The 24,465-nt window shown below is 41.5% G+C and overlaps 1 protein-coding gene across 1 annotated transcript in view; it reads left to right on the top strand.

Annotated features, from left to right (window-relative positions):
- CPSF1 (cleavage and polyadenylation specific factor 1) overlaps positions 1 to 24,465 on the top strand; it is a 406,695-nt gene that overhangs the window by 331,886 nt on the left and 50,344 nt on the right. The window contains exons 28-30 of the mRNA XM_033933046.1: positions 34 to 124; positions 1,519 to 1,603; positions 6,473 to 6,614. Of these exons, the coding sequence (XP_033788937.1) occupies positions 34 to 124; positions 1,519 to 1,603; positions 6,473 to 6,614 (318 nt within the window). The remainder of the gene's footprint in view (positions 1 to 33; positions 125 to 1,518; positions 1,604 to 6,472; positions 6,615 to 24,465) is intronic.

Raw genomic sequence — 24,465 nt, forward strand, 5'->3', positions numbered from 1 at the left:
TCATTTATTTGGCATTCCTTTTGTGTCCCACAGGTATATGCTGTTGCCACCAGCGTCGGTGATGTCTGTGCTCGAATTCCAAGAATGACAGGAGAGGAAAAGGAGTTTGAGACTATCGAGAGAGGTAAGAGCCCTGGCTTGGATTTTCCAGCCAGTTTGGGGTCCTCATGCATATTCATTGGGGAAATCCTGAAAAACTGATTGGATTCTGGCCCTCGAGGCCCGGAGTTGCCCATGTCTGCACTAGTCCAATCCAGAGGCCTTCCCTAATACATTTTTAGTTATTAAAACACTGTAGTATACTTTAATATTGCTCTTTTCACAAATTGTCTTCAGGTTAAACATTGTTTTCTCTCACTGTTCAACTTTTGAAGGTTTTGGGGGGGAGGGATTTTTACCAGCAATATGTTATGATGAGTATTAATACAACTCAAGCAAAACTGAAAACAGATGTTCCATTGCTTTGTCATTTTAAATACTAAACATCTAAGGCAAGTGTGGGCAATCACTTTCTTCGAAGGCCACAACCCAGTCGGGTTTTTGAAATTTCCACAGTGATTTACATACAATGGAAGCAGTTCATGCAAATTAATCTTGTGCATATTCATTGTGGAAGTCTTGAAAACTTGGGTTGTGGCCCTCAAGGACTGTGATTGCCCACCCTTGATCTAAGGCAGTGTCCTGCAAACTTTCTCAAACCGCGGCACACTAAATGTAGTTGCCGTGGCTCGAAGTATCCGGAAGTGCGCGAACATCACTGTGATAATGTATGCACACGCACGAAGGCTCTCCAGACAGGCCCTGAGATGCCAGAAGGGGGTGCTAGCAGGGAAGAGGGCTGGCGAGAAGGAGAGGCACTGGTGTCAGCTGCTTGTTTACAGGATTTGCCTCTTGCCATGAGAAACACATCCTATATGCAGTCAGCTGGCACTGGCATCTCTCTTTCTCCCCAGTGTGCTGTGGCACACCTGAAATCTCAGGAGGCACACAGTTTGAGATACACTGATCTAGGGTGCCCTTTTTTCTTCCATTTTCATCCATTGGTTGACAGGCACAAGCCCATAGGTTCTGGACTGATCTGGTGGGGATTAAAGGAAAGAAAAGTAGCAGGTTCTAGAACAAAAGGAAGCATTTCTTTACAGAAAAAGGTTGTGGATGCAAAGAACAGCCTCTCAGTGGAAGTAAAGAATGCAAAATAAGTAGTAACAGAATTCACTAAGATCTTTTTAAAAGGGTCCCCTAACTTGTGAATCTGCATAGCAGTTTATCTAAAAGATTGTCTGAGCACTTGTGGTATAAGTTGCTAACTAGCTCCAGGCTAGCTCCCCTTGCATATGTAATCTTTATAGTCCTGCCTTTCTTAGGAAATTCTGTTGGGAAATCAGAACTACAAATCCCAGATACAGAGGGGTACAAAGCAGACCTGTCTTAATCCTGTCAGGCAAATCTAGACGCATGTCTTCAGGAGCACTATCTCCTTTGGTGATCCAGACACATATAATTGTTTTATCTTTGCAGATGATCGATATATGCATCCAGTGCAGGAGGCATTTTCTATCCAGCTGATCTCACCAGTTAGTTGGGAGACCATTCCTAACACCAGGTAAGAATGCTGGCATGAGAGCCTGTACACATGTTGCCAGAGGTGGTGGAGGTAATTTATTTTATTTTCTACATTTATAAACTGCCTACCACTAAGCGAGGTACAAAAAATGTTTACATAAGTAATAAGTTATGTTTAAACAATTTTTAACAATTTTTATTGATGACAACAATTCCACAAAATAGAAATACTTAACATTGCCCACAAAAGAACAACAGGCATTAATAAGTTAAACAATGGTCTAATATCTGGCAACTAAAATTCAGTAGAAAGAAATGCAGAGTAATGCATTTGGGGATTAATAATCTGAAGGAGCCGTATATGCTGGGAGGTGAGAGGCTGATATGCACGGATGGAGAGAGGGACCTTGGGGTGATAGTGTCTGAAGATCTAAAGGTGAAAAAACAGTGTGACAAGGCGGTGGCTGCTACCAGAAGGATGCTGGGCTGTATAAAGAGAGAAATAACCAGTAGAAGAACGAAGGTGTTGATGCCCCTGTACAGGTCATTGGTGAGACACCACTTGGAGTATTATGTTCAGTTTTGGAGACCTTATCTGGTGAAGGACACAGAAAAGCTTGAAGCAATCCAGAGGAGGACGATGAAAATGATAGGCGGTTTGCACCAAAAGATGTTTGAGGAGAGACTGGAAGTTTCAAGTTTAAGTTTCAAGTTTATTAGGATTTTATATACCGCCTTTCAAGGTTATCTAAGTGGTTTTTACAATCAGGTACTCAAGCATTTTCCCTATCTGTCCTGGTGGGCTCACAATCTATCTAACTGAATATGTATACCTTAGAGGAAAGGAGGGACAGGGGAGATATGATTCAGACGTTCAAATATTTGAAGGGTATTAACATAGAACAAAATCTTTTCCATAGGAAGGAAAAGGGTAAAATCAGAGGACAATTTGAGGTTGAGGGGTGGTAAAGAGCAATATTAGGAAATTCTTCTTTATGGAGAGGGTGGTGGATGCCTGAAATGCACTCCCCAGAGAGGTGGTAGAGATGAAAACGGTGACGGAGTTCAAAAAAGCATGGGATGAACACAGCTGATCTAGAATTAGAAAATAATAGTAAATATTGAAGAACTAAGGCCAGTTACTGGGCAGACTTGCACGGTCTGTGTATTGGAGGATGGGCTGGGGAGGGCTTCATTGGCTGGGATGGTGTAAATCAGGGATCTCAAAGTCCCTCCTTGAGGGCCACAATCCAGTCGGGTTTTCAGGATTTCCCCAATGAATATGCATTGAAAGCAGTGCATGCACATAGATCTCAAGCTAAAACTCTTAACATTTGCATTGTGAGGTTACAGAGCTTTATGGTTTTATAAACATGAAAGCAGATAAAGGCTAAGTGGCCCTTACACTCTGCTTCTCCACAGCATCCACTATCTCCTTAAGAGATCCCAGATACCTTTCCTACGCTATCTTGAATTCAGATACAGTCTTCATCTCCACCACCTCCATCGGGAGACTATTCCATGCATCTACGTCCTTTTCTGTAATGAAATAAGAATAGCCTTACTGGGTCAGATCAGTGGTCCATCTAGCCCAGTAGCCCTAGCCCCCTCTGCACTGCCAGACTTCACCGAGGTAACGCTTCATCTCCGCTCCAAGGGGCAAGTGCCTGCCCCGTTTTAGGGGACTTTTACATCATCAAAGGAGAGCCTTTTTTCATCAGCGGTTACACTACAACGGCTCTGCTCAGAGCCGCCTTCTACTTCCGGGCGCGGGAGGGTGACCGCTCTCCGCTGACTGACATTACCATCCATCAGTAGCTGGGATTCAAAAAAAACTGAGCTAACGGCATGCAGCCATATGGCGTGCCGTTCAAGGCGCTTGCGCCTTAGTATGCGCCTTTGTGAAGCGACTGGAAGAAGCAATATACAGGACTAATGCAGGTCAGAGAATTTCATAATTCATGTTTATTAATTTATAGTTGATGCACAGGACAATTAGCGATACAGTTTGATGAGACATATACATTTAAACCAACTGTTTTAATTCATTTATTCTCAATTGTATAACTTCACAATGGCTTCGCTGAACCAGCATTTGATGTTACTTCTCTTCTTTTTATATGTAATCAGTTCTAGAAGTAAGGTAGTGGTTTTGTCTTATTCTGCCCCTATCCTTGTACATTACTCGATAATTCATGTTCCTAAGACCAGATTTCCAACGACTCAATATCAGGTTCTGTATGACTATACAGAATCTGGTCCTTTCTCAATTCCAGTCTTACCAACATCTCGTAGAACAAACCGACCTTATATTAAAACACAACGAACTTTAAAAAATCTAACTTATTCTCATTTTACCCCTATGGTTCCTTCTTGTTATCTAAACCTAAGTGGGTCCTACTTAAATATAAGATCTATGAGAAATAAATCCCTGTTAATTAATGACTGGTTGAGAGAAAATAATCCTGATTTTGTTCTATTCACTGAGACTTGGCTATTATCAGATAATGATATTATTATTCAAGACTGTCTTCCCCCTGGTTTTAAAATTTTATCATTAGCAAGAGCTTGGGGAAGGGGTGGAGGACTGGCTATAATGTTTAAAGATAATTGAAGTTGTACTGTTTTAATTTCTAAATCTACTTTAAATTAAAATTTTATCCTTTACATTAACTGCTAAATCATTAGTGGACGCCTTAACTATTACTTTGTTTTATATACCTCCGAAAAAGTGGAATCTAGCGAAAGAGGATTTTTTCAAAATTTTGTTAACTAATTCCCTAACTGGTTCATATAACCTATTAAGCAGGGATATCAATTTACATCTTGAACAAGCTGACCAACCAGAAATTACAGAGTTCTGGACCTTTATATCCTCACTAGGTTATTTTAAATCTGGGGTTAGGGAGTGGATGGTAAGAGGGGAGTTAAGCTTTATCGTGGAATTAAGCTTTATTAAGGGATTTCTTGAAGAGTATAGTTTTTATTTCCTTTCTGAACATCTTGTAATCTGGGGTTGTTGTCAATAGGTTGGAGACTTGGTTGTCTATCTTCGCTGCCTGAGTGGCCAGTAGTCCGTTGTATAGTTTTTTTCCTTTTTACTTCTTTGATTGAGAGGTAAGTGAATGGGGTGTGTGTTTTTCTATGCCTGGTAGAGGTGGTTTGGATGAGGCGGTCATTTAGGTACGTCCTCTATCCAATTCTCTGGTCATCCAGTCAAAGAATCAGATTTGTCTGACAAGACCTACCTCTAGAGAATCCAAGTTGTCTCTAGTCCTGTAATCCACCAGATTCCAGAAACTTCACCATTTTTGTTTTAAAAATGTTTCCATTTATTTGCTTACCACAGAAGTCAGACTTACTAGCCTGTAATTCCCTATTTCTTCCTTACTTCCACTCTTGTGGAGAGGGACCACATTCAACCTTTCTCCAGTCCTCCGTTACCACTCCCGACCAGAGATTCATTGAAAAAGTCAATCAGCAGAGCCACTAGAACTTCCCTAAGTTCCTTCAGCACCCTTGGATGTACACCATCGATGTACCTCAAAGAAACATAGAAAATGACGGCAGAAAAGGGCTATAGCCCATCAAGTTTTCCCACTCTATTAACCCTCCCTAACTACCCTCCTAGAGATCACACTCAGGTGGTGATACCTTTACACTTCCCTCGTAGAGATCCGACGTGGGCATTCCACTTGTTCTTCAAATCAGGCACGCTGTTGGCCATGATCACCTGCTCTGGGAACTTGTTCCAATGGTCAATCACTCTCTCTGTGAAGAAATACTTCCTGGTGTTGCCATGAAATTTCCCACCCCTGAGTTTCAGCGGATGCCCTCTTGTGGCTGAGGTTCCTTTAAGAAAGAAAATATCATCTTCCACCTCTACACGACCAGTGATATACTTAAATGTCTCGATCATGTCCCCCCTCTCCCTGCGTTCTTCGAGAGAGTATAGCCGCAATCTGTTCAGCCTTTCCTCGTACGTGAGATCCTTGAGCCCCAAGACCATCCGGGTGGCCATTCTCTGAACCCACTCAACTCTCAGCACATCCTTACGGTAGTGTGGCCTCCAGAATTGTATACAGTACTCCAGATGAGGTCTCACCATGGCTCTGTACAACGGCATAATGACCTCAGGCTTCCGGCTAACGAAGCTTCTACGGATACAACCTAGCATTTGTCTGGCCTTGGATGAAGCTTTCTCCACTTGATTGGCAGTTTTCATGTCTTCACTGATGATCACCCCTAAATCTCGTTCTGCCACAGTCCTAGCCAAGGTCTCCCCATTCAGTGTGTACGTTCTGCATGGGTTATTGTTGCCTAGGTGCATGACCTTGCATTTCTTTGCGTTGAAGTTCAGCTGCCAGGTCGAGGACCAGTGTTCCAATAACAGCAGGTCCTGCTTCATGCTGTCGGACAAGTCGCTTTTACTTACAATGTTACATAATTTGGCATCGTCGGCGAACAGTGTTATTTTACCTTGAAGCCCCCGAGGTAGGTCTCCTACAAATATGTTGAAGAGGATCGGACCCAGAACTAAGCCCTGCGGCACTCCACTGGTCACCTCCGACGTTTTAGAGAGGTTACCATTTACCACCACCCTCTGAAGCCTACCGCTTAGCCAGTCATTGACCTCATTCTCACAGATGCTTCTCAGTCTTGCCACCTCTTCTGTTTCCTTTACTTTTTCATGAGGGATTCAAACACTTGGAACCACGCCCTCTACTTGGGTAACGTTGGATTGGCCACCGCAAAGGTGGGATACTGGGCTGGATGGATCATTGGTGTGACCCAGTATGGCTATTATGTTCTTATCAGTTTCTCTCAGTGTTGAGGTATTTCCTCTCAAAGCTTGCCTGTACTGAACACTCTTGTCCTGTAATTCCCTGCTGCCTACTTCCATTTCTAGGTTAGAGCTTGATGAATGGGAACACGTGACATGTATGAAGACTGTGGCTTTGAAGAGTGAAGAGACGGTGTCGGGCCTGAAGGGGTATATTGCTGCTGGAACCTGCCTAATGCAGGGTGAAGAAGTCACATGCAGGGGCCGTGTGAGTAAATCATACATTTTGTCATTCCTCATGTAAAAGGATCTTTTGGGGGGCCCCTGTGACAGGTGATATTCATGGTGAGAAGTAGATAGTTATAGCCAACAAAAAAAGGAAGTCACGTTGATTAAATTGTCCCAAGTTAATTTTTCAACTCACTCAGTCCTGAAACCATACTTTTTTCCTTAAATTAATAATATTACCTGTGTTTGGAGGTACCCTCCTTGAAACCGGTGAAATCTGGGGGTCTGTCAACGAACAATGTTAGCAGTTCAGGGTGCAATCTACCTCTTGAAGTAAAGAAAGCAGCAACTTTATTAAATTTTAGGAAGTTACTGAAGACGGAGTTATTCAGACGCAGCTTTTCTTCCTGAGCTTGTTTAGTTTAGCAAGCAGTTATTTTATAGTACTGTTATACAATATGTGTGATATTTTGTTGGTTGTGTTTTAACATGTGCATATAAGTAGGATGATAGATTATAACATAATATTCATCAGATTCCTACTCACTGGGGCCATAAACCCTCACCAATAGTCACCTTAAACAGTTCAAAACTAAGTAATTTAACTAAAGTTTCTTCCGATACAGTTTCCAGTTCTTCAGTCCCTACACGACCTCAAAACACTTAATATAGGCCTAATCAACGTTAGGTCATTACGTAAGAAACATCACACTGTTAAAGATCTTATAACAAATCATTCTTTAGATCTTCTCTGTATTGTGGAAACTTGGCTTACCGATGGAGACGAGGCCTACCTCACCTTTGCTAGCCCTCCAGGCTATAATTTTTGCTATAACCACCGCAAAGCCAGAATGGGAGGTGGCCTGGCCATCATCTATAAGTCTGCTTTATCCCTTGTTGTAGAAAATACTATTTCTAATAACACTATTGAAAGTATACAACTAAAAATTAATACTAACCCAACTATCGATTTACTATTATTATACATCCCGCCACCAATAAATCAATCTGCAGTTTCTCAACTGCTGTCTGTTATTTCTGATTTTACTATATCTTCTCAATCTCCCCTTTTTATGGAAGACTTTAATCTTCACTTTGATGATCTATCTAATTCATATACATCTGAAGCACTTACTCATTTTAATGATCTTAACTTTGTTTCTTTAAATTCTGGCCCTACACACATCAAAGGCCACACATTAGATATGATCTTTGTTTCCAATGAACTCTTCCCGCAGTTTTCTAAACCGAAAATAATTGATGTTCCATGGTCTGATCACAGTCTTATCCAATCAATTTATACACTACATACTACTTCAATACCTCCTGAACTTACTAAAACTATTCTCATACGGGACTTTCAGAACATTAATGAGTCCCTTGTCTCATCGGCTCTTACTATCGATTCCAAAACATTTCTTTCGCTAACTGTAACTGAACAACTTGCCATTTGGGATAAAGCATGTCAATCATTACTAGAATCAATAGTACCTTTATCTACTAAAATAATCTCTTCTAAACAACAAAGAAACCCCTGGTTTAATTCTTCTCTTTTACTATTGAAACGCCAATTGCGCTCTGCTGAACGCAAATGGCATAAACTACCTTCTCAAACTAACCTGGATAATTATAAGAACCAATCTAACCACTATCGCCAATCAATCAATACTGCGAAGAAACAATATTACTCAAAAAAAAATTTCTCAAACAAAAAACAGTTAACAATATTTAAATGCAAACCTGGTATTCCTAAAAATAACGCCCCGTCCGCCCAAAGTTTGGCTGATTACTTCCAAACCAAAGTAATATCAATAAGATCCAACATCATCAGTAAAATCATTTACCCACAATGTTCCGTAAATTCAGAAGGTTCAATACTAAACTCTACATGCTCTAATTTCTCTCTTCCCTCTTTAAAAGATATAGAAAACGTCCTCCAATCCATCAATATCAAAGGTTCTAATATTGAACCTCTTCCCCCTTTTTTCTATAAACGCTACTTTTCTATACTGGGACCTTACATTCTTCAAATTATTCATAAATGCTTTACTACTGCAAGTCTCCCACCAGATTGGAAGCACTCAATCCTTCACCCGCAGATAAAAGATTCAAAAAACTCTCCCACAGAAACTTCAAATTATCGGCCAATAGCCAATCTCCCGTTCTTAGCCAAACTAACAGAAAAACTTGTATTTCAGCAATTATCGGATTTCATTGATAAAACACAGGTATTGCATCCTAATCAAGTAGGATTCCGTAAAAATCATTCTACAGAACACTCTTTATTGGGCCTCACAACAACTATACAGTACAACCTTGACCAACACAAGTGTGTATTATTAATTTCTTTAGATCTTGCGGCTGCTTTCGATACTATTGATCACCTCTTGCTATTACAAAGACTTGCTTCCATTGGATTAACTGATCAAGCTCTGGAATCGTTTAGATCTTATTTCACTGACAGATCTTCCTCAGTTCATTTTAATAATTCCATTTCAAAACCATTTTCTTCTAACTTCGGTGTTCCTCAAGGCTCTATTCTATCTCCTTTACTGTTTAATATCTATCTGGCACCCCTTCTAACTCTCTGTCAATCAATCGGATTTACAGCTTATGCCTACGCCGATGACCTACAACTATTACACAACATAGACCCTGTAAGTCCAAATGACATTCTTTCTATTAATCAAAAATTATCCATTATTTATGACTGGTTAAATACAAATATGCTTTCTCTAAGCATTACTAAAACTAACATCATGCTATTCTCATGGAAAGAAGGGTTACAATTAACTGCTCCTATCTCAATTGATAACACTCCGCTTAAACCAACCACTACCATAAAAATTTTAGGTATGCTAATCGACCATAAACTCACATTTCGCTCACAAATTAGTGCTCTAGTCAAAAACTGTTTTCATAAAATAAGGATGATTAGATCTTTGGCTCCCCTTCTCGATGCCAAATCCCTTACTACATTAATTCACTCCCTTGTGATATCCAAATTGGATTACTGTAATTCTCTACTGAAAGGGATAAACCTAAAGGATATAAAACGTTTACAATTGATTCAAAATACAGCTATCAAACTTATTATGACCCTCCGAGAGCTCTAAGATCCACCTCACAGCATATTCTTAATATCCCATCCTTAAGAATAATAGGTACTCGACATAATACAATCTTTTCAGTAACTGCCCCCACGATTTGGAATTCTCTTCCTATATATATATGATCTGAAAACAATTTACAGAAATTTAAAAATAGTTTAAAATGTTTCTTTTTTAAAGATGCCTACAATTGACTATTCGTTTCAAGTCCAGCGACTCTTGATTTCCCCTCCCATTGTTCTTTCCTTTGCTGTATCTTTTCTTAATAAATATTGTAGTTCTCCCCCCCTTTTTCCTATTGTGTCCTTATAGATTACAAAAAAAAAAAATAAACCACAAAGTATGTTAAGATGTTAGTCTCTGTGTACTTTTGTTAATGTTTAATTATTATTGTACAACGCTTAGTATTTTGGATAGGCGTTTAATCAAATAAACTTGAAACATGACATAACCATGCCGGTATTAATAACTCTGTAACACCACCACAGAGCTCAGTGTATTTCAGTATAGAGCCCATGTATTGTAAAACCTCACAACTCCTTATGATAACATCTCTACAGAAGCTCATGTATTGCAGCGCCTTTGCAGAGACTCATAGACCGCTCTGAATTGACTCCCCAGTCATTAGTAGCGGTATAGAAGCTCTCAATAATCAACTATAAATCTTATTTTGTAACTCGCACAGAACTAGAGGCGACTTAGGGAAGTTCAAAAAATGCAAATTATAGCATCTAGATAGATTTTCCAGGTATTTATTATTATCATTCGCTATCTACTTCTCAACTCAGTCCTGAAACCATCCTTTTTTCCTTAGATGTATAGAACAGCATCTGCTGACTATCCCCTCCCTAAAAGTAATAGGTACAAGAAGATCTACTATTTTTCAGTTGTAGCTCCTCAGCTTTGGAATAATCTACCAAATTATTTGCATGCTGAACCCTCATTGGAAAAATTCAAAAATCTTTTGAAAAGTTTCTTATATAAAGATGCATTTGAGACATAGATAAGATAACTCGCATAGAGTCATCCACAGTTTCAATCAACCCTTATTCTCAGGACTTAAATCCTATTCCCTTATTTTTCCTTCTTTTTCTTCATTTGCCGTCCTCCCCCATGTGTTACCCATAGATGTCTCTTCCTTTTCTTCAATGATTGTAGTTCATCCCCCTTTCCTTTTGTATTGGTATACGTTTGTATGAATATATATATATATATTTTTTTCTGTAATTGTCGTATCATTTGTCCCCTTTTTAATTTGTAATATGCATTCAAATGTTTGATATTGCGTGTACATCAAATTTTAATAAAGCTTGAACTTGAAACTCAGTAGCTTTACATCCTTTTTTTCCCCACACTGTGAAACAGCACCATTTCCAATCATCGCACTTCTTTCTCCTCATAGATCCAATAGTGAGCGAGGAATACAATTTTAAGGAGTCCAGTCTTGTCAAAACCAAATACTTTCCAAATTTCAGCACTTCAGTTCATACTCTAAAAACTAGAGCAAGAGCAAAAAACTTCTGTGTTGGCTCATAATAATAATAATAATTTTATTTTTATATACCGCCAAAGCCGTTCGAGGCGGTTTACAACAAGAGGCACTGGACAATCAGCGAAGTAGTTACAATACAAAGAGATCAAAGCAGTTACAATAAAAATTCAAAGAAGTTACAAAGCCTTTGGTTATATAAAGTCACAATGTGGGGATATCGAGTACATGTGGATAAGAGTTCAGGAGAAGGTTTAAGAGTTCTAGGTTACAAATCGGTTAAACAGGTTGGTTTTAACTTGTTTTCTGAAGTTAAAATAGGATGAGGAGTGCTTGATGATGATGCCTAGCCAGCCGTTTTGTTGACTTGCTTGGAAGGCTAGTGTTCTGCAAGGAATCTTTTGTATCGGCAGGTTTTTATTATAGGGTAGCTGAACATATGAATTCTGCGTGAAGGCCTGGTGGTGCAATCCAATTTAAAATGGGAGGCCAGGTATAGGGGGCCATACCGAGAATAGATTTGAAACAAAAGCAGGCAAATTTGAATAGCACTCTTGCTTCTAGAGGCAGCCAATGAAGTTTTTGATAGTAGGGGTTATGTGATCCCATTTTTTTATGCCAAAAATCAGTTGTACTGCTGAATTTTGTATGATTCGGATTCTTTGAATGGTTTTTTTGAGGGACCCCAGATAGATGGTGTTACAGTAGTCGAGCAGGCTTAAGATGGAGGATTATACCAATAGGCAAAAGGAAGCTGTGTCAAAGAATTTTCTGATGGTTCTAAGTTTCCATAGTGTCGAGAATCCATTTTTGATCAGTGACTCTGTGTGGATATCTAGAATGAGGTAACGGTCTAGTGTCACTCCCAGGATTTTTATGGAATCGACAATAGGGAAGACCTGTCCGTTCAGGGAGAGGAAGTATCTTTGATTTTGTCATTCGGGCTCGCCAGGAAGAATTTGGTTTTTTCAGCGTTGAGTTAAGAACATAAGCAATGCCTCTGCTGGGTCAGACCTGAGGTCCATCGTGCCCAGCAGCCCGCTCACGCGGCGGCCCCAACAGATCCAGGACCTGTGCAGTGATCCTCTAGTTATACCCTTCTATCCCCCTTTCTAGCAGGAAATTGTCTAATCCTTTCTTAAACCCCAATACCGTACTCTGCCCTATTACATCCTCTGGAAGCGCATTCCAGGTGTCCACCACACGCTGGGTAAAGAAGAACTTCCTCGCATTTGTTTTGAATCTGTCCCCTTTCAGTTTTTCCGAATGCCCTCTTGTTCTTATATTTTTTGAAAGTTTGAAGAATCTGTCTCTTTCTTCTCTCTCTATGCCCCTCATGATCTTGTAAGTCTCTATTATATCCCCTATAAGTTTCCTCTTCTCCAGGGAAAAGAGACCCAGTTTCTGCAATCTCTCAGCGTATGAAAGGTTTTCCATCCCTTTTATCAGACGTGTCGCTCTCGTCTGAACCCTCTCGAGTAACGCCATATCCTTCTTAAGGTACGGCGACCAATATTGGATGTAGTATTCCAGATGCGGGCGCACCATCGCCCGATACAGTGGCAGGATAACTTCTTTCGTCCTGGTTGTAATACCCTTCTTGATTATACCTAGCATTCTATTCGCTCTCTTAGCGGCCGCTACGCATTGTGCCATCGGCTTCATTGGCATGTCCATCATTACCCCCAAGTCCCTTTCTTGGGTACTCTCGTTCACTAACATCCCTCCCATTGTATAGTTGTACTTCGGGTTTCTGCTTCCCAGATGCAATACTTTACATTTTTCAACTTTGAATTTCATCTGCCATCTTGTTGCCCATTCTCCTAGTTTGCTCAAGTCCCTTTGCAATTCTTCGCAGTCCTCTTTGGTCCGAGCTCCACTAAATAGTTTGGTGTCGTCCGCAAATTTTATTATCTCACACTTCGTCCCTGTTTCTAGATCATTTATGAATATATTAAATGGCAGCGGCCCGAGCTCCGAGCCCTGCGGAACACCACTCGTGACCCTCCTCCATTCCGAGTAGTGGCCCTTCACCCCTACCCTCTGTTTCCTACCCGCCAACCAGTTTCTGATCCATCTATGTACGTCTCCGTCCACCCCATGGTTCTTCAGTTTCCGGAGTAGACGCTCGTGTGGCACCTTGTCAAAGGCTTTTTGGAAATCCAGATATATGATGTCTATGGGGTCTCCTCTGTCCATCTGTTTGTTAATTCCTTCGAAGAAGTGCAATAAGTTAGTTAGGCACGATCTCCCCCTGCAGAAACCATGTTGGCTTGTTTTCAGAAGTTTGTTTCTTTCCAAATGTTCATCGATGTGTTCTTTTATCAGTGCTTCCGCCATTTTCCCCGGAACCGAGGTGAGACTCACCGGTCTGTAGTTTCCCGGGTCACCTCTTGATCCCTTTTTAAAGATGGGCGTGACGTTGGCTATCTTCCAATCCTCCGGAATCACTCCTGTTTTCAGGGATAGGTTGCAAATTTGCTGCAGTAGTTCCGCTATCTCCTCCTTTAATTCTTTCAGAACCCTTGGATGGATTCCGTCCAGACCCGGGGATTTGTCAGTTTTTAGTTTTTCTATCTGTCTGCGCACATCTTCAAGGCTCACTTCCATGGATATTAATTTTTCTGCTTGATTTCCATTGAAGAATTGCTCAGGTTCTGGTATGTTGGTTGTGTCTTCGTTCGTAAATACAGACGAAAAGAACATGTTAAGTCTTTCCGCGACTTCTTTCTCCTCCTTCACTACTCCCTTCCTGTCTCCGTCGTCCAGCGGTCCCACCTCTTCCCTAGCCGGCTGTTTTCCTTTAACATATCTGAAGAACGGTTTGAAATTTTGTGCCTCCCTGGCTAGCCTCTCTTCATACTCTCTTTTGGCTTTACGAACCACACGGTGACATTCTTTTTGATACTTCCTGTGCTCTTTCCAGTTCTCCTCAGTTTTGTCCTTTTTCCATTTCCTGAATGAATTTTTCTTAATGCCTATCACTTCCTTCACTATTTTAGTGATCCATACCGGATCTTTTGTTCGATTCTTTTTGCACCCCTTTCTGAATCTGGGGATGTACAGATTTTTAGCCTCGCTCACCGTTAATTGCGCACATGCGTACTTATAGCTTTCTAGGGTTGTAAAATGAAAATGGAAAAAAATAATGATGCAAAATATTTTCATAAAATCCAAAATCTTATTTTTTATTAGATATCAATATTAGATCATAAGAGTACGCAATTAATTTTATTAGCAAATCAATTGAGTATCTTTTGCATCAGAGAATTATTACAGAAGCCAAAACGCTGGCCTTGCTCCTAACAATTCTAAAGTTTTTTAGCAGTTACATGTCCATATATAACTTTTGGTTTAGTGACATCATCAAGTGTGACGACCAATAACATTTCTGTGGGTGGTCTCAAAGTTTAGACAAAGAAACATTCCTCCATGTTTAAAAGTTATACAAAGTTTTCAGAAAATTACTTTTGATTTCTGAATTAACATTATAACATTCAAGAGAATCTATAATTATTAACATGGTGCTGATAAATTCTCAGCCCTTCCATACTGACAAGTTCTGAGTCTTAAAGGAAAAAAAACTCCTAAGCTGACAGATTCAAATTGCATGGCCTTACACAGAAAGCTTACTCTGGAGAAAAAGGGGGGGGTTAAATCCCCCTCTCCTCTTCCTGAAGCGTGGGCTTCCAATGCCCCCCTTCTTCCTATTCTTGAGACTGACTCTAATTACTTCCAGATGTTATGCTCAGGATTTTTCCTTAGTGTTTCTTCTTATAAACCATTTATATCACCACATATCACATTCATGGGCCCCAAACATTCATAATTTCATTCATATCTTGGCCATTCATACTTCATACATTTTATATCTCAGTTTGGAATATGGAGTCTAATCCTACTGGCCTAAGCACATCTGTTATCAATTAGAACCACGAGGCTAAAGGCGGGAAGCTGAACAAAGAACAGAAACTTTTCACTGACACAAGATGGTGACCTAAGACAGGACAGTTATAGTAAAGAACCTATTATCCCAGGACAAGCAGGCAGCATATTCTTGACTGATGGGTGACGGCACCGACGGAGCCCCGGTACGGACAATTTTAGAGTGATTGCACTCTAAGAACTTTAGAAAGTTCTAGCTCGGCCGCACCGCGCACGCGCGAGTGCCTTCCCGCCCAACAGAGGCGCGCGGTCCCTCAGTTTCTTAGTTTCTGCGGAGCTAAGAAGACGCGTTTTTCAACGGCTGTTGAAACTTTTTTCTCTTTGCCTTCCCGCTCGCGTAAACTTTTGACTATTTACCTTATTTCTTTTCTTTTTTCTATTTTGTAAAAAAAAAAAAAAAAAAATCCTTAATTTTTTCTTTAATTTGATCTTTCCCCGGCGGGGCCTTCTGCCATCATCGAAGCCTCGGCCTTCGATTTGGCTGAAGCCGTTTTCCCTTTCATGCCCCCTCAACCGGGTTTTAAAAAGTGCCAGCGGTGTGCTCGGCCTATATCTCTCACGGACCCACACAACTGGTATTTACAGTGTTTGGGTCCTGAGCATCAGGCCTCTACTTGCACCCGCTGTGCCACTCTAAAAAATCGGACATTAAAAAATCGCCAAATCCAGCAGCAATTACTGTTCGGTGCCGAGATGTCCGACCCCGTTCCATCGACTCCAGCTTCGGCACCGATTCAGTCGGCACCCTCTTCTTCGACGCCGCGTGATTCCGCACCGGCGTCTCACCAGTCAGGTAAGCCGGCTAAGAAGCCTTCCCCGCTGGAGCGTCCTCCGGTCTCGAGTGCAGTGAGTCCAATCCTGCCGACTGTGAGACGCCAGCGGAAGCGCTCCGCCCCTATAGAGGTGAGTCCCTCGACATCGGGCTCCTCATCTCCGGGGCGTCGAGCGGCACCGCAGGTACCGCAGAAGAAAAAGGCGGTACCGGTGCCATCCCTTGATGACCGCATCGCGGCCATCCTTCAGGTGCAGCTTAAGGACCAATTAAAACAGCTCCTCCCTGCTATCCTGGCTCCGAACCTTCCGGTGCCGGCCCGCACCGAGCTACCGGTACCGATTGTGGAACACCCTGTGTTACCTGCTTCCACTATTTCGGTACCGCTTCAACTAACCTCATCGGTATCGATGCCAGTTCTTGCACCGGAGCCGAGAGCTCAACATCAATCGGTACAGACTTCGGCACCGGTGCGACCGATAACATCTCCTGACTCGATATCGATGAGGTCGGGTAAGTCGGTGCGCAAAACCCGACACTTACAATCATCGACACCTGAGTCTCGGGACCATGCTTCCCATGTCAGGGATCCTGATCTGTGGGGAGACTCAGAGGAACCCTTTCTTTCTGAAGGCGAATGTTCCTCAGAGGAGGAGGATTCAGCTGTCCCTGACCCATCCTCCAAACAGATCACGTCCTCTTTCTCCTGCTTTTTGAAAGAGATGTGTGACTCCTTGTCCATTCCTTTGGAGGCTGAATCCAAAAAGTCCAAAGCTTTTTTGGATGCCCTTGATTTTGACCAGCCTCCAAAGGAATTTTTGAAACTCCCTCTTCATGACATCTTGAGGGAGACTTTCTATAAGAATTTAGAGACTCCTTTAACTGTCCCAGGGGCCCCACGTAAACTGGATTCTCTATATAAGGTAATTCCCATTCCTGGGTTCGACAAACCTCAACTTCCACACGAATCCTTACTTGTCGAATCCACCCTTAAAAAATCTTCAGGAGCCAGTGTATATGCATCGGTACCTCCTGGCAGAGAGGGTAGAGCCATGGATAAATTTGGTAAGAGGCTCTACCAAAATGCTATGTTAGCAAATAGAGCTAGCAATTATGCTTTTCATTTTTCTTTTTATTTGAAGCATCTCCTTACCACCATGGCTTCCTTCGAAAAGTACCTTCCTTCACGAAAACATCACTCTTTTCATACCTGTTTGTCGTCTCTTTTTCAATTACGTAAGTTCATGGTTAGATCCATATATGACACCTTTGAACTTACATCCAGAGCGACAGCAATGTCGGTGGCTATGCGTCGCCTGGCCTGGCTTCGGGTATCCGAGCTTGATGTTAATCATCAGGATCGGTTAGCCAACGCCCCGTGCCTAGGGGATGAGCTCTTTGGGGAATCCATGGACTCAACCACACAAAAGCTCTCTGCTCATGAGACACGCTGGGATACCCTGCTTAAAAATAAAAAGAAGCCTCCTCCGCCAAAACCATATAGGCAGCAGTCGGCCTATCAACGCCGCTTCACAGCTCGGCCATTACCTACCACTGCTCAGCAACCCAGGCGTCAGAGGCAGCAACAACGTCAGCCTCCTAGACAGCAGCCACAGCAGCAACCTGTGAAACCACCTCCTCAGCAGAAGTCACAGCCCTTTTGACTTCATTCTCCACAGTATAGCCAGTATTCCTATTCCTGCTCTCCTGCCTCAACCTATAGGAGGTCGACTTTCTCTGTTCCTCAGCCGGTGGGAAGTTATCACTTCGGACCAATGGGTCCTCAACATCATCCGCCACGGCTACTCTCTCAACTTTCAGACTCTTCCATCCCAAAACCTGCCAAAAGAGTCTGCTTTGAACAGTCCTCAATCTGCCCTCCTCATTCAGGAAGTTCAATCCCTCCTTCTTCTAAACGCTATAGAAGAAGTTCCTCTAGATCAAAAAGGGCAGGGATTCTACTCCCGTTATTTTCTAGTCCCCAAAAAAACAGGAGATCTCAGACCAATTTTGGATCTCCGCAATCTCAACAAACATCTGGTAAAAGAAAAATTCAAGATGCTTTCTTTAGCCATCCTTTATCCTCTTCTCAATCAAAACGACTGGCTATGCTCCCTCGATCTCAAAGAGGCATACACTCACATACCGATCCATGTAACCTCAAGACAGTATCTCCGTTTCATGATCAATCATTGTCATTACCAATACAAGGTGCTGCCCTTCGGCCTTGCCTCCTCTCCAAGGGTCTTCACCAAGTGTCTCATTGTGGTAGCGGCATTTCTACGCTCTCACCACCTCCAGGTCTTTCCTTACCTGGACGACTGGTTAATCAAGGCCACATCCGCTCAAGCAGTTCTACTGGCCACCAACCAAACCATCTTGTTTCTACGAATTCTGGGGTTCGAGATCAATCTACCCAAATCTCATCTCATCCCCACTCAGAGACTTCAATTCATTGGAGCGATCCTGGACACACTCCTCATGAGAGCTTTCCTACCATCCAATCGTCTTCAGACCCTTCAGTTTCTATGTCAGCAGGTGCTTTCACTACCTTCCATCTCAGCCAGGCAAATGATGGTACTCTTGGGGCACATGGCATCTACAGTTCATGTCACGCCCCTCGCACGTCTTCACCTGCGCACTCCTCAATGGACCCTTGCTACTCAGTGGTCCCAAGCGACGGATCCTTGCTCACGACACATATCTGTGACATCATCTCTTCGTCAGTCTCTTCAATGGTGGTTGGTATCCTCAAATCTATCCAGAGGTCTTCTGTTCCATCAGCCTCATCATCAACTAGTCATCACCACCGACGCCTCTCTTTATGCATGGGGAGCTCACTTGAACGAGTTCCAGACTCAAGGTCTTTGGACAGCCCAGGAAAAGAAGCATTAAATCAATTTCCTGGAACTCAGAGCGATGTTTTATGCCCTCAAGGCCTTCCAACATCTTCTTTTTCCTCAGGTCCTTCTGTTGTGCACAGACAATCAGGTTGCGATGTACTACATCAACAAACAGGGTGGGACAGGCTCTCGCCTTTTATGCCAAGAAGCCCAAAAGATCTGGAATTGGGCCATAGATCACCATCTCTTCCTGAAAGCTATCTACATTCAGGGAGCACAGAATTTTTTAGCGGACAAACTCAGCAGAATTCTCCAGCCTCACGAGTGGACACTCGATCCTGTAACTCTGCAGTCTATCTTCACTCAATGGGGCACTCCTCAGATAGACCTCTTTGCAGCTCCTCACAATCATCAGCTGCCCCTATTCTGCTCCAGACTTTACTCTCCTCACCGTCTGGCAGCGGATGCTTTTCTCCTCGACTGGTCGAATCTGTTCCTGTACGCCTTCCCTCCTCTGCCTCTAATGTTGAGAACCTTATTCAAGCTCAAGAGGGAACGAGCCACAATGATTCTGATTGCTCCGAGGTGGCCCAGGCAACATTGGTTCTCCCTTCTACTTCAACTCAGTTCCAGGGAACCTTTTCTTCTTCCTCTGTTTCCTTCTCTGCTTACGCAACAGCAGGAAACCCTTCTACATCCCAACCTCCAGTCTCTGCACCTGACAGCTTGGTATCTCTCGGGCTGACATCTCATGATACTCTTTTATCTCAGCCTGTTCGTTCCATTCTGGATGCCTCCAGGAAACCAGCCACTCGGCAATGTTACCATCAGAAGTGGACGAGATTTTCCTCCTGGTGTCATCATCTTGATCCCACTTCCCTGGCAGTGGAGACGTTGTTGGACTATTTGCTCTCTTTGTCTGACTCTGGCCTTAAGTCCTCTTCCATCAGAGTCCACCTCAGTGCCATTGCAGCTTTTCATGAGCCAGTCCATGGAAAACTTCTCTCAGCTCATCCCCTGGTGTCCAGGTTCATGCGAGGGCTTTTCAATGTGAAACCACCTCTTAAAGCCCCTCCTGTTATCTGGGATCTCAATGTGGTTCTTTCTGCCTTAATGAAGCCTCCATTTGAACCTTTGGCTACCTCTCCTTTCAAGTTTCTCACTTGGAAAGTGCTTTTCCTTATTGCTCTTACCTCTGCCAGGAGGGTAAGTGAGCTTCATGCACTGGTCGCAGATCCACCTTTTACGGTTTTTCACCACGACAAGGTGGTTCTGCGTACACATCCAAAGTTTCTCCCTAAGGTTGTCTCTGAATTCCATCTCAACCAATCCATTGTTCTACCTGTTTTCTTTCCAAAACCTCATTCTCATTCTGGAGAACAAGCTCTACATACTTTGGATTGTAAAAGGGCTCTGGCTTACTATCTAGAGCGTACGAAACCCCACAGATCAGTTCCCCAACTTTTTCTGTCCTTTGATCCAAATAAATTGGGACGTCCCGTTTCTAAACGTACGTTGTCTAATTGGCTGGCAGCGTGCATTTCATTCTGTTATGCTCAGACCGGACTGACACTGGAAGGTTCTGTCACGGCCCATAGAGTCAGAGCAATGGCAGCATCTGTAGCTTTCCTCCGTTCCACTCCTATTGAGGAAATCTGCAAGGCTGCTACTTGGTCCTCAGTTCACACTTTTACATCTCATTATTGTCTGGATGCTTTCTCCAGACGGGATGGACACTTCGGCCAATCTGTTTTGCAAAATTTGTTTTCCTAATGGCCAACCTTCCCTCCATCCCTCTTTTTGTTAGCTTGGAGGTCACCCATCAGTCAAGAATATGCTGCCTGCTTGTCCTGGGATAAAGCACAGTTACTTACCGTAACAGGTGTTATCCAGGGACAGCAGGCAGATATTCTTGCGTCCCACCCACCTCCCCGGGTTGGCTTCTTAGCTGGCTTATACTAACTGAGGGACCGCGCGCCTCTGTCGGGCGGGAAGGCACTCGCGCGTGCGCGGTGCGGCCGAGCTAGAACTTTCTAAAGTTCTTAGAGTGCAATCACTCTAAAATTGTCCGTACCGGGGCTCCGTCGGTGCCGTCACCCATCAGTCAAGAATATCTGCCTGCTGTCCCTGGATAACACCTGTTATGATAAGTAACTGTGCTAACTGGACTCCATGTAATCATGATTTCCACCATGATTTAGCTCAACAGCAAAGTACACAAGAAAACACCATTCTTTTCCTTATATTAATCTTTAGTGTGTTTTTTCTTCTGGCCTTAGCTACATTATATTTAAATGTTTTATTCACCTATTTTTCGTACACTTCTATTTGGGCGCGGTCCTTAACTAACACAGATGTTTGTCTAACTAGAATTACCCAGAATCATACGAAAAACTGGCGCTACAAAAATACTGCACTATCATGCTTCTGACATCCATTTCAATATCGTCCCATAACGAGCCACGAGTCAGTCCCCTCTTGGATATTACTGAATTTATGAAGTAATATTCATAATTGAGCTCGTGGTCTTATCTGTGGCACTGGGGTTTACTCTGGGTACGGTTCTTCTTATGGATCAGTGTGTGTCTGTGCAAGTATATTCTTTTAAATGCCAATTAGATAGCAAAAGCCAGAAAAATGTACTACCTAGGCCTGCAACGGCAGGTGCCTAGAAGATCTTACCCAAAGCTTACTTGAATTCTCTAGTGAGAATGCAAGCAAATCCCATCCCCTATTCTAGATAAAACCCATTCAAGTGTACATTTATGTAAGTTGCTGCCTAAACCATATCATATAGGAAACTTACCATTCCAGTGGTAGTCAGACAGTGTCTGTTCTAGGTGCAAGTACAGTCCTAGAGCAGAGACGTCTGTTGTTTTATTCATAGAGGTATTCATGAAACTCCAGTACTTTTAAAGTTTAAAAGTCAGAAAATTTAGAGAAAGTATAGTTAATGAAAAATAGAACCCTAGATTTCCCTAAGATAAAGAGAACCTCGGTATTACCTAATTTAATTAGTCCCTATGCTCAAAAGTGTTATGTTATAAAATCTTGGAATTAAATCAATAAAGTGTAAAATAATGCACAGTGTTAAGAAAACCAAATATATGCTTAATATGGAAATGTACTCATGTGCAGATAATGCATGCACATCAGATATAAGTTTTCTTTTTCTGTGTGTGTTGCAGGAACTCATTTCTCAAATTTAAATTAAAATCATTAAAAGGACTGATGATATCAGCTGTTAAACCCAATTAAACAATATTGTGGCACTGTGTTACAGCTTAGAAGCTGCCACTGTGTATGGAAATACAGTCATATGAAATAAAATTTAAAATACAGGATACACAAAATATTTTCTGAGAACAATGCATGAAGACAATGATAAAGAAAATACAGTTATTAATACAATATCAGAATAAGTCTATGAAATTATGCAATAGCATAATTAAAGTTCAGAAGCCTAATTCAAATGAAGTGATTTAAAGTAACGTGGTTTAAGATAAAGTCTGTTTTTTCGTTCAAAATTTTTTATGAGTCCAGAAATGTCTTTTGCAAATAGTTTTAGCAACTTGTAATCATGGCTTTAAAAAGTTCATGCTGCAACGTTTTCATAATTCAAGCTTGGCTTTTCTGTAACTATGGAACTGCTTTTCTTTACACCCGTACTGGTACAACTGAAAGGTAAGCACAGCTCATTAGTTGAAGACAAAGGAACACTGAAATTCCTGCCGAAAATTCAGCATCGGAATTTTTCTCTGTGTTCTCCACAGCTCTAGTGGTGGAATGTGGTACTGCTGATCAGTGTAAATCCTGGAAGGAAAGCACATGTTCATTAACAAAAGAACAAAGAAAAGAGAAACACATGGCACGTTATCCCCTCTGCAAACTGTACTAATTCTTGTATTGCAGAGTTACAGTCTCTGTGTTGAATTGTTGAAAGGATTCAAAGAAGGTTCTTAACTGAAACACAAAACATACAGATTAAATAGACTTTTTTTCAGGGTCCTGTAGTACCAAAATATGGCCACAGGAAAATTTAAACATGCAGACACATTCTCTACATGTTAATTAGACTTTCTTTTTTTTTTTTTCTAACATCAGGGAATTATTCTCAATTCCATATTCTTTATTAGGTTCCTATCCTGAAGAGCTTACTTGTAAAAAGTAAGCAAAATTTCAATTCCGAATTCATCCACTTACATAAAAGTTTATTATAATTGTTCTTTTCCGTTAACCAAGTTAGCAAGCTTTTTGTTTCACATTTATTTCGATTTTCAAAAAAAAATATAGGTACTTAACCTCTATTTTTCTTAATCTTTTTATTTTAAACTTCCCAATTTAATTTTAAAATGCATTTAAATTTAATTACTCCCTAATCATACATTTCGGGCAATGCACAAGTTTAAAAATACTTTATAAACCATGCAGGGGCACAAAAATTCATATTCAAAACTAATTTGAAACACTGAGATAAAACACAAAGGCAGGAATTTTTTTTTTCTCATGCACTGCTTTGCTTGCTCACAAAAACAATCTTTCTTGTAAGCATGGTATCTGTTTTTTGGAATAAATCTTTTTCTTTTCCACAAAATTATCCTTTCACTGTTGAATACATTCCCAAGTCCAGCAGAATTCTTTCTTTTCTCCCATCTTCCCTATCGAACTCCTCCATAGCAGATCCCTTACAATCAGGGAATTAACACATTTCACAAGCTTTCTTTCCACATTCCTGTACATTCGTTCTACAGACTATCTCCCTGCTTTGAAACCGCCAGACATTTAACTTTCTTTTCCTTTTCACTTCACTTTCTGATGCCTTCTGATTCTACATTTCTTTTTCTTTCAACACTCTTACAACTTTTAAAAATACGTGGCATTCACTCTTTATTCTTACTGGGATGCAAACCCACATGGTTCTAAACACTAAAAAAGTTCAGCAAAGATATCTCTATTGTTCTCAACACAGCAAGAATCACTTAGCTAGCGTACAGAAGCCCCTTTTTTTTCTTAAATTAACATATTCAACTTCTCGACATCAAAACAATTGAATTACATGCTCGTGCTTAGCTGGTAAAGTTTTATCAGAGAGAGACCACATTGAATCCTGATATTCACACTACATAAGCTTTTCTTTTTTCTACTACATCGGAAACAAATTTAAGCCACGGATACATAGGATTCTCATGTCTTGCTAAACTACCAGTTCTCAATAAACCCTTTTAATATGCAAACAGACTTGCTCCGAGACTTCTCAAAAAAGAAGAATCAAATTTGTTAACTGACTAGTATATAAGCAAATACCTGTTGGAAAATCTGTAGCCCTAAGACAAAGGAACTCCATTGCTGCTCCATTCCCTCCCCCTCTTTCCTCCCCCTTCCCCTCTTCCTGGTAATGAACAAAGGAGAAGCTCAAAAAAGCCCGCCTTGCCTTCTAGCTCACGTGATAGCTCTGTGGAAGGCATAGAGGGAGGAAAAAGGTGGGGGTGAAAATCCCTCATTTGCAGCCCGCTCTTTCAAACAAAGGAACAGCATAGAGCGAGAGGACTTCTTGTAAGATACCATTAACTTTTCTTTTCTTTTTCCAGAGACAAGAGAAAAAGTTAGGGCAGAGCAAAAAAGACAGAGAGAGACAGAAACTGGAGTTTAGAAAGATAAAGCTGAGAAACACAATTTCTTTTTTCTTTTCAAAGTAGTTACTTCAGATAGGCACTGAAAATGCAGAGGGAGAC

Source organism: Geotrypetes seraphini, chromosome 2, assembly GCF_902459505.1.
Source record: "Geotrypetes seraphini chromosome 2, aGeoSer1.1, whole genome shotgun sequence".
Taxonomy (NCBI): Eukaryota; Metazoa; Chordata; class Amphibia; order Gymnophiona; family Dermophiidae; genus Geotrypetes; species Geotrypetes seraphini.